Source organism: Acanthaster planci, linkage group LG18 (assembly GCF_054643075.1).
Source record: "Acanthaster planci isolate LZ-2023a linkage group LG18, COTS_SCS, whole genome shotgun sequence".
Classification (NCBI taxonomy): domain Eukaryota; kingdom Metazoa; phylum Echinodermata; class Asteroidea; order Valvatida; family Acanthasteridae; genus Acanthaster; species Acanthaster planci.
Window position 1 is genome coordinate 10,751,414 of NC_141794.1, and position 12,720 is coordinate 10,764,133.

At 44.0% G+C, this 12,720-nt stretch overlaps 1 protein-coding gene across 1 annotated transcript; it reads left to right on the forward strand.

Moving 5' to 3' along the window:
• The first annotated feature begins 1,276 nt into the window (after positions 1 to 1,276).
• Positions 1,277 to 7,933, forward strand: LOC110978635 (cytochrome P450 2J6-like). Its single transcript, XM_022233768.2, has 4 exons — positions 1,277 to 1,891; positions 2,901 to 3,532; positions 4,514 to 4,838; positions 5,485 to 7,933. Exons 1-4 carry the CDS (start codon positions 1,507 to 1,509, stop codon positions 5,670 to 5,672), a joined length of 1,530 nt encoding a protein of 509 aa, XP_022089460.2. The 5' UTR covers positions 1,277 to 1,506; the 3' UTR covers positions 5,673 to 7,933.
• Positions 7,934 to 12,720: the final 4,787 nt, after the last annotated feature.

Genomic DNA, 12,720 nt, shown 5'->3' on the forward strand with positions numbered 1-12,720 from the left:
GCTGTTGCTACCCAGGCAGTGACCGGTATGTTTCCTCACGCCGAAATCAAATAATTATTTTGGTGAATAAGCGCCGCTTCACGCCTTGCTTGTTCAGGAAATTCATTTGTAACTTTTCACGAATGACTTGTCTTATACCGTTGTCCCTATGAAAACTTTAATTACCGGCTCGCCTTTTTCAATACTCGAAATGTCATAGGAGATTGTTAATTTGAAAGCACACGTCGCTACAGCTTATTGCGAAATACAGTGCTGATGTACTGCTCTGCAATACACGCAGATATGCCCCAGTGACGTCTAGGTGCTCTATGAGTAACTTTTCCAATCTCCTTGCATCGCATAGAGTATAAGCTCTCAAGTCGGAGTTTCAGTAAGACGTTTCTAACCGTTCTTCTCTAAGAAATGTCGTACGTGTGTCACGATACACTTCTGTGAGAAACGTCTGTCAGATGGAGACATGACAAACTTGCAGAAATGGTACATAAACGCAGCAACGCTCGGCGCGGCACGAACGACAAGATCTTTCCAATTATATATTTTTCTTTCTTGACGACGTGATGGTCTTGCGAGTAACGGAATAATAATAAATCAAGCAAAGGAGTCTCCGTTGCTCAAGGAAAATCGAGCCCTCTCTCGGTCCCGCCCAGAGCCCATTGTGTTAGTGTGAAGAATTGTTTAGCTCATTAAAAATGGAAATCAGCATTGGAACGATGAAGAAGTGAAAACAAAACACAGAAACAATGCTATTGTGGTTGAAAAAAAGGTGAGCGAAACAAAAATATGAATCAAAGTGAGAGGTTCCACGAATGTAATTAACGCCTATCTCGACGCCATCAGTGTCATCTAAAGTGTGCCTGTCATGCGGCTGTTGCGTGCAAGCGTGGCATGCCTAGTGTGGATGTCCACGCAAAAGAGGTTCACATAATGTGGGGTTAGAAGACGTGTGGTCTCACACGTGTCCACGCAGTGTTTTCTCCTTTCTGAGCACCAGCTCCAGGGGTATTATGGGATCAGGGTTATCCGTGGCAAAATAAGAGTGACAGTTCAGTAAATCATCATGAAAAATTGTACTCCAAAGAGTTGTCGTAGTGGGAGGAAAAGAAGCATTTTCTGCGGTTTTTTTTTTACCATGATAGGAGATAGAATAAGAGAATGTCCATATGGCGTAATATGTCAAACTGACGTGTGCGTGGAATTCCACACAAAGAGTTTACATCCGTCGCAAAGTTCGTTAACGCGTGGACTCCGAGTTTTGACCGACCTGCATTTTCCTACTTTGACCTCTGATAACAAAATCTTGAAGCTGTGCAGGCGCGACGTGGCTGCGCTATTTTTGGGTACGAAAATGTTTATTTTTAAACGGCCTTTGTCTCTATTCTTGAAGTTCAATAGAGGCAGTATGACTTAACCGTGTAAAGTGACTCAGGAAGTGTTCAGTCTCCCGAGATCCGTGTTTCAATTAATTTTATCGCCGTTTCTATATGTACCAACGCTACAAAGGGGAAAATGGCTGACGCATTAGCTGCTGTAGGATACTATATTCACCTGGTGTGGCAATTTTTCACGCTGCGAAATGTAGTGCTGTACTCGGTCCTGTTGATGCTGGTCAGGTACACCTACAACCGGCTGACGGCTAAGAACCTGCCACCGGGGCCCTGGGGCCTGCCCCTCATCGGGGCCAACTTCCGGCTGGGTTACAAGAACCCGGCCCAGGCGCTGCTGCGGATCAGCCAGCAGTACGGCCGCATCTTCAGCATCCGCTTCGGGCCACAGCTGGTGGTGGTGCTGAACGACGTGGAGCTGGCCAAGGAGGCCTTTGTGAAGAACGCCGAGGTGTGCAGCGGCCGGCCCCACCCGACGGACATCGGCTTCTCGCTCAGGAAAATGCCAGGTCAGTGATCAGGATATCTTCTAATGAAGGAAAACATATTTTTCTTTTGTTAAACAAAAGGAGAACCCGGAACAAAAATACGCCTACTTATCAAATCTTTAATTTTGAAGTACATGCCCGACATTCAGGAAGTGATATAGTTTATCCGGCGTATCAGTTAAAAATTACAACCAAACTTCACAACCACTTGATTAAAAATGATTACAAGTGGTATATTATTTTGCTCCTATCCCTCGCAATCAGTTTTCAGAAGGGCGACATAGTGCAGCTTTCTATAAATCACACTGCTGTGTCATGGAATTTTCAGAAGCTCCACAGCGATCAACACCAACGCGAACATGGAAATACACGGGCTTTTGCCGTTGCCTTACGGCACTCTGGATCGCATCAAGCATTATGTAGGTCCCATCATTTGCAATGAATGCCACTCTTGATGGATGGACCCAAAGGAAATAAACTTGAAGCAGTTTCATTCTGTAAGCCTAGTGCTGAAATGGACGGGCGTATCAGAGCAGCACGTCCATTTGCAATGATCTCTGGTAGCCAAGGGTGACACATTTATTTTTAGCCTTATTCTATTTTTACGAGATAACCTGTGGTCATTTAGAGGACTTCTTAAAGCATAGGCTCACTGTGAAAAATAGTCGTTGATGCACGGGTGTAAACTTTTTTGTTTGAATTTTGTGGTTTCATTTGCCAACTGATACTTGACTAAGTTCAAGTGTGGACGATCTGTATTCTTGCAAGTTGTGCAGGCTCATTTCAGTCAATGTCTTATCTCAGCATATACAGAGCAGCGATAAATTCAGGTATACCTTCTGTAATACACCAACACAAGGCCTAGTATCGGCTGTTGTAGTGTGGTATTTACCGCCCCCAAATTATGTAAACTGAGCTTATACGCTAACGTTTGAATGCCAGTGATGGCATATGACATTCCAACATCAGCATAAGCCGTATTTCAAAACAGTGGCTGGTTTGCTTACTATGACTTTTTTGTGACTCATAGCCCAGCTGATCCGTTCCGAGGGCCAAGACTGGAAGGACCTGCGCAGCTTCACCCTCAAGGCGCTGCGCCACTTTGGCGTGGGCACCAAGGAGATCGAGAACGTCATTGAGGAAGAGGCGCAGCAGCTCTGCGGCGCCCTGGAGAAGGAAATAGCGACGGGCGACGGCACAGTGGACCCCCGCCGCCTCCTCAACATGGCCGTGGCCAACATAATCTGCTCCTTCACCTTTGGCAACCGGATGGAGTACTCCTCGCCCGAGTTCCTCAAGATCGTGGAAAGCATCCGCGAGGTCTCCGCCGACACCTCGCTGACTAACCTGATGCAGGTCTGGCCACTGCTGATCCTGACGCCGCCCTACAGCGCCGTCCGGCGGGGGATTATGACCTTCCGGCGGATGGCCCAGAAGGTCATCGACCAGCACAAGGAGACCTACGACGCCAACGACATGCGGGACATCCTGGACATGATGATCGCTGAGGTCAAGAAAGGTAATGATGCCAAGATCCCCGTCAACGAAACCTACCTATGGATGAACATTGGAGAGCTGTTTGGTGCTGGCGCGGACACCACCATCAACTCGCTCATGTGGGCTGTGTTTGAGATGACCATGAGACAAGACGTACAGAACAAGGTTTGTGTTTCAAAGTTTGAACCTACCGTTCAACAACGCAATTATATTTCAATCCTCCCAAGGTGGCTATGTGGAATGGTGAACTGCCTAAATAGGGGATAGGCGCGGGAAATTCTGAAAGCTTATTTCTATAATTTGCATAAAGATATATCAGTCACAGAAACTCCAAGCCTTGGCTGTTGTATGTAGTAATAACTATTCTCTAGATTGAAAAAGAATGCAAAATGTGACGTTATTTCCATTTATGTACAAGGTGCTGGCGGATCTGGGACAGTACTGCCAATCCCCGGATTTTCCTTGTTGATTTTAAATTCTGTATTTAGAAAAAAAAATATACTTGTCAAACATTCTAGAAAGCAATATGTTTAAAACCTCTGAACTGGTATTGTCAATGAGGAAATGATACATTTAATTCATGATTCCTGTGTTTAAAGACCTTTTACATCATGACGTCACGCCTTGTATAGTCTTTCCTATGGCAGTGAGATCCATTGAGTCACAGGAGAACGCACATAAAAGTAAACACAAAGTGTGACGTCATTGTGTTTCAGGTCTATTATTCGCAATGTTAGATATTAGACCTTCATGTAGCCTATACGAAACAGTTCAGTTCCTCCGTGCGCAAGTTATAGCGATGTGGTCGAGTCTGTCAAAGGTCTAAATGAATCCTCTACCAGCCGTCTCCTGAGTTTCAACTCAGGACACAAGATATTTCAATTAACTGTTACTTGTAATTAATGTGAATGATGGACTCGACCACAACCACGTTAAAATATCAGCAAAAATACCTCTAAGATTACTGTATTTCTGAGCTTTAATTTTTGGTTCTTCCATTTCCTTTTTGCCTCGGGGTAAATTTGGCCTCCTCCTGGGTTCCATTCGAGTTTGACCTTACCATAATTCTGTTTAGCCTGAATGCTTGTATGAGTTAAATTCTTTTGGTTTTGTGTCAACGGAAATAGTTGCATATTAATGTTTCAGGTGCGGAAAGAAATCCATGATGTGATTGGAACTCACCGGCCGCCGAGGATGTCCGACCGGGGCAGTCTGACCTTCACCCAGGCGGCCCTGATGGAGTCGTTCCGCCTGCGGCACCCGGGGCCAACCGGCTCTCTGCACCGCACCACAGCGCCCATGCACATCGCCGGCTACACGATACCGGAGAACACGTTCGTGACCAGTCCGCAGTGGAGCATGCACCGGGACCCGCGCGAGTTCAAGAGCCCCTACGAGTACGATCCGGACAATTTCCTGAACGAGGAAGGCCACTTCACTGAGCCGAAAGGGTTCATGCCTTTCGGTGTCGGTAAGTTGACTGCAGGGTTCACTGCCAGAGAATTCTCGTTTTCGGTTGGCGAAAAAAGTAGACCTGCCGGCCGTATTTAAATCATTTCCAGAGCACTGCACAGTTACCTGGCTACGGCTTGAATTATTACGTTAGCATATGGAAGCTGGAAACTAGCGGCTGCAGAAATCTGCCATACACTTGTGAATAATTGACAGCCGTAGCTAAGTGCATCGGACACGGCTTAAACGTACGCTCTGTCGCCACTAAGTAAGATGTGTGCTGCCACCAAGAGTCTTTGAGGGGTAGCGTTTCGACAATTGGGCAAAAATCCAGCTCCATGTAAGGAGCGTTGTAGCGAGAAAGACGCGAGAGATGAGAAAGTGACTAAAACATGTGTATTATTTATTGCTATTTTATAAGTTTCTTTACTGTTCGTGTCACTTGGCAGTTTTGCAATTGCCACTTAAACCCAAGCACTGTATCGCGCTTCACATGTTGTACATCAACTCCAGATCAGTTATCAAACTTTCCTCCTTCAAAATTGAATTCATACATTTTGGAATACATGTTTTTAACAAGTTACATGTTCAGAACTTGGAGATTTTGTGCGATGTAACTAAAACTTTCCAATCTGAGTTACCATTTTGCGTTCTCCCAACTACAGGTCCTCGAGTCTGCATCGGCGAGTCCCTGGCCCGCACTGAACTCTTTGTCTTTTTCACCACCCTCATGCAGCGGTTCAAGTTTGAGTTGGCTCCCGGACAGGTCATCCAGGACAACGGCCACGGTCACTTTGGGGCCACCTATACTCCTAAGCCCTTTAAAGTTCGTCTGACCTCTGTGTCACATTAAGAAATAACGATTTGTTTTAGGCCCAGATCGCTATGTGGTGATGTGGTTGTTGCGATTTTGGTTATTCTTTAAGCCTAATTTCTCAGAATGATCGAAACCATTTCCATCAGCACGCAAGATGTCAAGACGCAGACAGTCGCGAAACGGTTTGTGACGTCATTCGACCAAAAATGTAGATAGAAATTGGCGTCGTAAACTCAGAAAAAAAATTGGTATGAAATACCCGGTTAAACCATTTCGTTTAGCTGAACTGGTATCGCAAATCGATTTACTTTGTTGGTGGTTGGCTGTGCTGTTCAAAACCAAAACCTCTGTACTGATGAAGCCACACTTTGTTGACGTGTGTGCTTGGAGCGCATGGATTGCTGGCCCCGCTGGCTTTATGAGAAAGTGCACATGTTGCAAAGAGTGACGTCATTAGTACACATGTCTACGTGGATTGCATGTCTTATTCATCATAACAGGAGAAATTAATTTGTTTATTGACGAGAAAAAATTGTGGCACTTAAGAGAGAGAGACATCGTTGCAAGCCCATCATTCCTGCGCGCATGTGTTTGTATTAATCTATTCTTTAGGACTCAACGCAAAAAGTTAAACATGATTCTACTCTGCCAACTGTGTGAGCCCTCGTTTGTGTCGGTCGCAATGGTGCTACCATTATGATTGCGTACCGAAGGGGACTATTCGGTAATAGTGTAAGCGTCACTCTGTCTCCACACTATGTCTCAAGGACAACTGCTCATTCAGAGATTAACGTATGAAATACTGCAGTGGTTCTTAACTGCAAGGGATGACAGACAATAGCAGATTGTTCGCCGCGGATTTTTCCCTCAATTCCCCTCATTTTAAAAGTCCTCTTTTTACTGACAGTGTACTTTGAACCCATGTCATGAGGCCGTCGAGCGAAATGAAGGATTGCCATGGTAACGGCTAAGGTTGTCCATTGACTTTACTGACGTGAACTGAGATTGTCCTGTTCGGAATTAATCGCATCAGTGAGCATCACAAAAGGCGCAGATTCCGGGGAACAAAATTGAATGAATGCCCTGCCAATTATGGATTTTGGCTCCGGCAATCGATTTTCAACTAAGAAATTTGGAAGTTTATTAGAAAGCTGCTGAGACGGTTGGCAAATACGCAGAGACTTACAAAAATTGTGGCCAAACTATTGTGTTACATATTGCCACAACTACTCCAGTTTAATAATACTAATTATAATAGCAGGCGTTTCAATTAATTAAAGAAATTGAAATCAGGGCCTGTCGGGCTTTATTGCCATGTCAGTACTGCGAAAATGAGTAATTTTTACACAAAAACACAAATATTATTGCCATTCCATACTTAAACCGTATAACTGACTTCTCCTTTAACAGCAAGTATTCTGGTACTCGTCATCTCCTCTGTATAAGGTCACCTGTCCATCAAGTTGGGGTTTAATCAAACACATATGGCAGCTTTAATAACGAGCGTTTGTTTGTCAAAGGTCGTTCAGCAGGCTGTGCTGAAGTCAAGACAACGACACGTTGTGATGTTTATTACCCCCTTCCACTATGCAGCCGTGATAAACCTGTTCGTCTGAATGCGTATAAAGGTAGCTTTTCCTGAAAATGTAACAGATCTGCATTGAAAGTCATTCTACCAATGAAGTCCTTTTTAAATTAAATTTAACAGGTGATACTCATTCAATTCACTATGCCGCAGTGAGAGCACTGAGTAGTTAAAATGCAGTTTTTAATCAACGCCCTCATGGTTTGGAGTGTTAACTCCTTAAATAACATCCACTCACTGGTCTTGAATGCTTGATGGGGAAGGTTAAAACATGCCTACTATAGAAATCAGCGCATGAAAATAAGCTGAGACATTGAAGGCAGCAAAGTTGCTCAACAGGTCGTGCAGCGTGGCGCGTCTCGCGTCTCGCGGTCAGATCTGAAGTGGGTTGTTATGACAGCGATCTAGGGTGATGAACTCATAAAACTATAGCGACACCTTTTCAGTGGAGTCTTGAACTTCATCTGTTTAGTGAATTTCAACCTCAGCGATCCTGACTTGAAATACTAACTAAGAGTAAGTGCCTTTACAAGGCCATTAAACGCCTTCTGTCACTGATTCAACGTATAAAATTATAATTTATGTATTGAGGAAATGGCCAATGAGGAAATATCAGGGTCAGTCACAATGTATAAACTGAAACCGTGTTTGAAATTTCGAACCTGCCTTGTTTCGCTACAGAAGTAATTCAATAAATTGTCCCAGTTCTGAATCAATGAATTATGTTGTTTCATTTGTTATGCACCAAACATCAATCAAACTTCTAAACTAGGTATACTATTGTAATAAAGGAAATTGGTTTTTGGATGTAGAAGTGGCGTTAATACTAGAGTACAAAGAGTCGTCTCACCATGTTGCCTAAGTCATTGGCGCGTGCAAAGTAACATAACAGCCTAAATTGTCCAGTCTGCAGGGGGGAAAGGCATACACCACGAGTCATGGTGAAAATGGTAACTGAAGGAAAATAAATGGCCATTAGTGTCATATACCTCCCCTCCCCAGGAAATATAAAAACAAAACAAAGCAAAAAGGAAAAAGACAGACTGGGAAAGGGAATGAAATTACCACATTTAATTGAAAACCTCGAAATTGGCCCAGGTTCCACTGATCATGGTTTTATCAATGCGTTGCTGATGACTGATTCATCCCTCCCCAGAAAAAAGTCCTTTAATCCGTGGGGGAAAAATCTTATTTACAGTTAAGGTAAATGGTCCAACAAAAGATACGCATAAAATTACACGAACAGTAATTTCATCTCGTGACATGGATATTGTGGCTAAGAGAGACCCTGGAACGAAGGGGAAAATGGCGCAGACACCACGGTCTAATTATGCACAATGCCCTTGTTAACGTCCCTAGCGAGTGCTTCTCAGTAGCTCGTCTGTCATATTTGCAAAAACCATTAAATATTATGGACTGAAAACGTCGCCACGGGCTGTCTTCTTCCCGTTTGGAAGCTCAGTGAGAGATAATGGCACAAGGGTGTAAGGGAAAATTCTGATCAAACACTGCGCCAACGGAAGTTGATGTCAACACGATATGATGACTGAACTAGCACTTTTTTGTTGTCAGATTGAGTTAAAACATACTTGTCATCTTTAAAGATTCGAAACTCTTTGCAGTGCCTGTCGATTTTTTTTATTTTTTTGTTTTATTTGGGTCTGTTTGGCCATTGTGTGTGCTATTCGTTAATTTAACAGTATTTGCTAACTTGTAGATGATCATTGTCCCAATTCAATCTGATTCTAAATTGTTTCTATGCCATACATATTTTATTATACTTTCTTTTATTATTATAGTAATGCAAACCTTGGTATTTATCACCCAAAGTGTGAAGTCATCGATGCAGAAACCTCAATGTTACAGCCATTTCTGACTATTTTGCTGTCTTTTTTTACTTTGGTCATAGGTTGTTTTAGATCATGATGGTAGGCCAAGAGTGTTCTCACAAGACGGGCGATTCACAATAGCGCTCTTCCAAGAGTTTGCAATGCATTGACCAATCACAGTGCCCAAAATCTGTCCACACTCTCCAAACGCGCATTGGGTCAACAGTTGTTGCGCACTGAGATTGGTCAACGCGTTGCATACTCTTGGTGGCGCGCCATTGTGAAACGCCCGTGTTTTTATGGTGGACGGAAAAGGACAACACGTCGAACGACGTGTGTCATATGCATAATTATGCCTAGAAAGCTGACAATACGTATTTTATGCGTCCTGATCATAATATGCATGACGCACGTCGTTGTACCTGCCCTCCTTTTCCGTCTACCCATTTTTATGAGCAGATAGTATCAATTTCAATACAGAACCCCCGATTGTCTTCCTGCAAAGACCTCACAGAAATAGTGCCTATAAGTTCATTATGTTAGGCATGGGAAATTTGGCAAAGTTTGAAAAGTGCATGTTCCAATGAGAGTAACCTAAATCAGTTATCCTACTTCTTACATTTAACAAGAGTAGAAACTCAAAAAAATCCCTTGTAAAATGCACACATTGGACCCTTTAATAAGCTAGTGCAGATTTAAAAGATACGTTATGACAGGCCCTATCAAGAGAGTTTAGTGTGAATGTCTGGAAACGTTTCTTTTTGGTTAATAAATTACAGAACGCTCCTCAGTGAGAAAAAAAGAATAAGACATTCTCCTATCTAAGATTATCGCTGCTGCAGTGCAAATTGGGGCTTTCGTCAGGGGAAAATTTAAAGCTGTGTGCACGCGGCGCCACACACGCTTTTAAGGAGACAACTTATCTACGTGTATAGTCGTCGTGACAGGCGTAGGTAAAGGCTCTAGATTGTGAAGTGTTCTTGATACACTCTTTGCAGCTCTCATAATGCTTTGTGCTGTTGTTGATGAGATGTCAAGCACATCAAAGACACTGCTCAGTTTGTGGGGTTTTTCTGATCAGATTTTGCCTTGAAAACATTTTCGGGTAAACGTCGGTTCATACTTAGCGCGAAAGCGAAAATTAACTCGAATTTGTCAGGGCAGCTCAAATATTCAAGGTGCAAATTCGAGAAAGTTGAACACATCTCAACTCACGCGAAATTTCGCTGGAAATGTTTCGTGACGTTACATTCGCTTCGCGTTTGCGTTCGCCTGAAGTATCAAGTGGCCTCATATGGTTGCTCACTGCTTCAGTATTGTAGCGGAAAGTGTACAGACTTTCGTAACTTTTGTTGTGCATAATAATGAGGACTAATGTAGTGTGTACACGCCCGTCGTGTGACGTCAGGATGGGCGGAGCGTAGCGCTCTGTGTAGGCACGGACGTGTATAATAAAATCTGGACTCGCAATGCCCTTAATCAGCTTATAGAGTCATTGAATCCACTGGCAGCCATTTTACCGAGTTGAATACAAAGCTTGCCTGGTAATGCCCGCCTTTGTTCTTCCTGACGTCAATAGTAGGGAGCCAACCCACGCCTTTGTATTCGGCTCGGTAAAATGGCCGCTGGTTGGCTTCTTTTTCATACAAAGGCGTTGCTAGTCCAGGTTTTTTTTATATACGTCCGTGTGTGTAGGTAGTAAGCTCTTTGGTTTGCGTTTGATCAAGGCGAGCGCGTAAGGGGGCGGAGCTTACTCCTTTTAAAGATTCTGCTGGTTCAGCGAAGATGTGTGGTGCTCTCGCTGTGGCGTGTTGCTATAGGGCGTTGCATATCAGACTGTCTCCGTGTAGCATTACGCAGGTCAGGTGTCCTTGTTTTATTATTGTCTAATTGGCACAGAGCATCACAGTCATCATAATCGGCTGTATATTTCCACCCAAACGGATCTGATCCCTTAGCCTTAAGGTCGCTTTGAGTGATCTCTGGACCGGGGAGGAACCTGAGTTTTAGGCTGGAGTCAAAAGCCCAACCGGTTTCAGACTTGATCCTCAAACTTACGTTACGTTTTTAAACAACCACACCGCCACAGTATCATGTACTTACACAACGATCGAAGCACCCAAGTAGATGCAAAGGAAACTTAGAAAAAGCAAATACTCAATAATTCCAGCAATTTTTGTGCACCAGTCAATGCGTGATTGGGGTTTTCTCCCCGGAATGACATCACAGTTTGGCTCATGAATATTTGAATTCTCAGCATAAAAACCAATAAGGCAGCAGAAACCTAAGGAACGACAAATACATTTTAAAATGAATATGAAATAAGATTAATTGAAAAACAAAGCCATTGATGCAGAAAATTGTATTGCAAAGACCCAATGTAGATACCTCTCAGGAGCCACTCAGAGAGTGAGTTAATTAAAAGGTGATTTTGATATCAATCATAATCGTTAAGGTTTGATGTAAGCAAGGAACGTTTGACCATGTGGGATTGCCAAAATGGCACGTCGTACTATTAAACTATTGGTTGTTTTGATGAAACTCTAATTCATTTTCATTATGACCAGTTGTAAATAAGGGATGTATATCCAATCAAATAGTAAATGAAATTTAATAATTCAAGATCAAAACGTGTTTTCGAAAAACGTATAACTGACTCAAGGTCTGATGAACGGCAGAGAACGAATTGCATGCATGATGAGGCTTACAGCAGTACTATACGCAGATCATGGCAACATTTTGGTATCTATGAATTAAGAAAATCACGATGAGTGCCTGATCGGGAGTCAGAGTTATCTCTTGAACAATTGCTGCAGTATTTGCTTGGCGAGCTTTCTGAAAGTTCCATTCATGAGTATGTATATAATGAAGTTCCAGAAACTGTTGCTGACGATAAGCCACGCGCAGACGAACTCCAGCGCCGGTGGCAGCGGGGTCCGAGGGTGGAGATCGGCGTATATCCTGGCCGCCGAGAACGGGAGGAAGCAGACCGTGTACACCACCACCACGACGCAGAAGAGCCGCACGGCCTTGCCGCTGCCGGCTTTGGCCGAATTTCCTTCCTTACGGGAGGATGTGTTGATGGTGTTAATCTTGCTGGCCTGTTGGTTGCTGGTGTGGATGAGCTTGGCATAGATTCCCATCATTATGGCTATGGGAAAGATTAAAGTCAGACAGAGAAAATTTACATCCAGTGGAAGGGCTTCTTCGCCGGTCTCCATGAGGCACATGACGGCAGCCCGGTTATATCGCACCGTAGGTCGCACGGTGGCCATTACAATCGCTACAGCAGCGGTCAAGCCTATCCACTGGAATAACGTCAAACATAAGACTCGGTTTCTGGACATTAGCGTGGGATATGAGAACGGTTTCGTAACGGCAACCAGGCGATCAAGTGTGAGACTCATGAGATTTACGATCGAGATGCTACTCGCCAAGGTCGCAGCTGAGCACACCAGCGTGCAGGCGAGGTCCCCGAAGGGCCAGCTGTCCATGACGGAGAGGGGAACGCAAAGCGTGGTCATCGCCCCAACTGTTAGGTCCGACAGGGCGAGGGAGGACATGACGAGCTTGGTGGAGCCGGGCGGGAAGTCTCCCCTTGCGCGCCACATCACGGCCAGTGTCAGGACGTTCGCTAGGATAATTACCAGGCTGGTCAGGGCTATGTAGG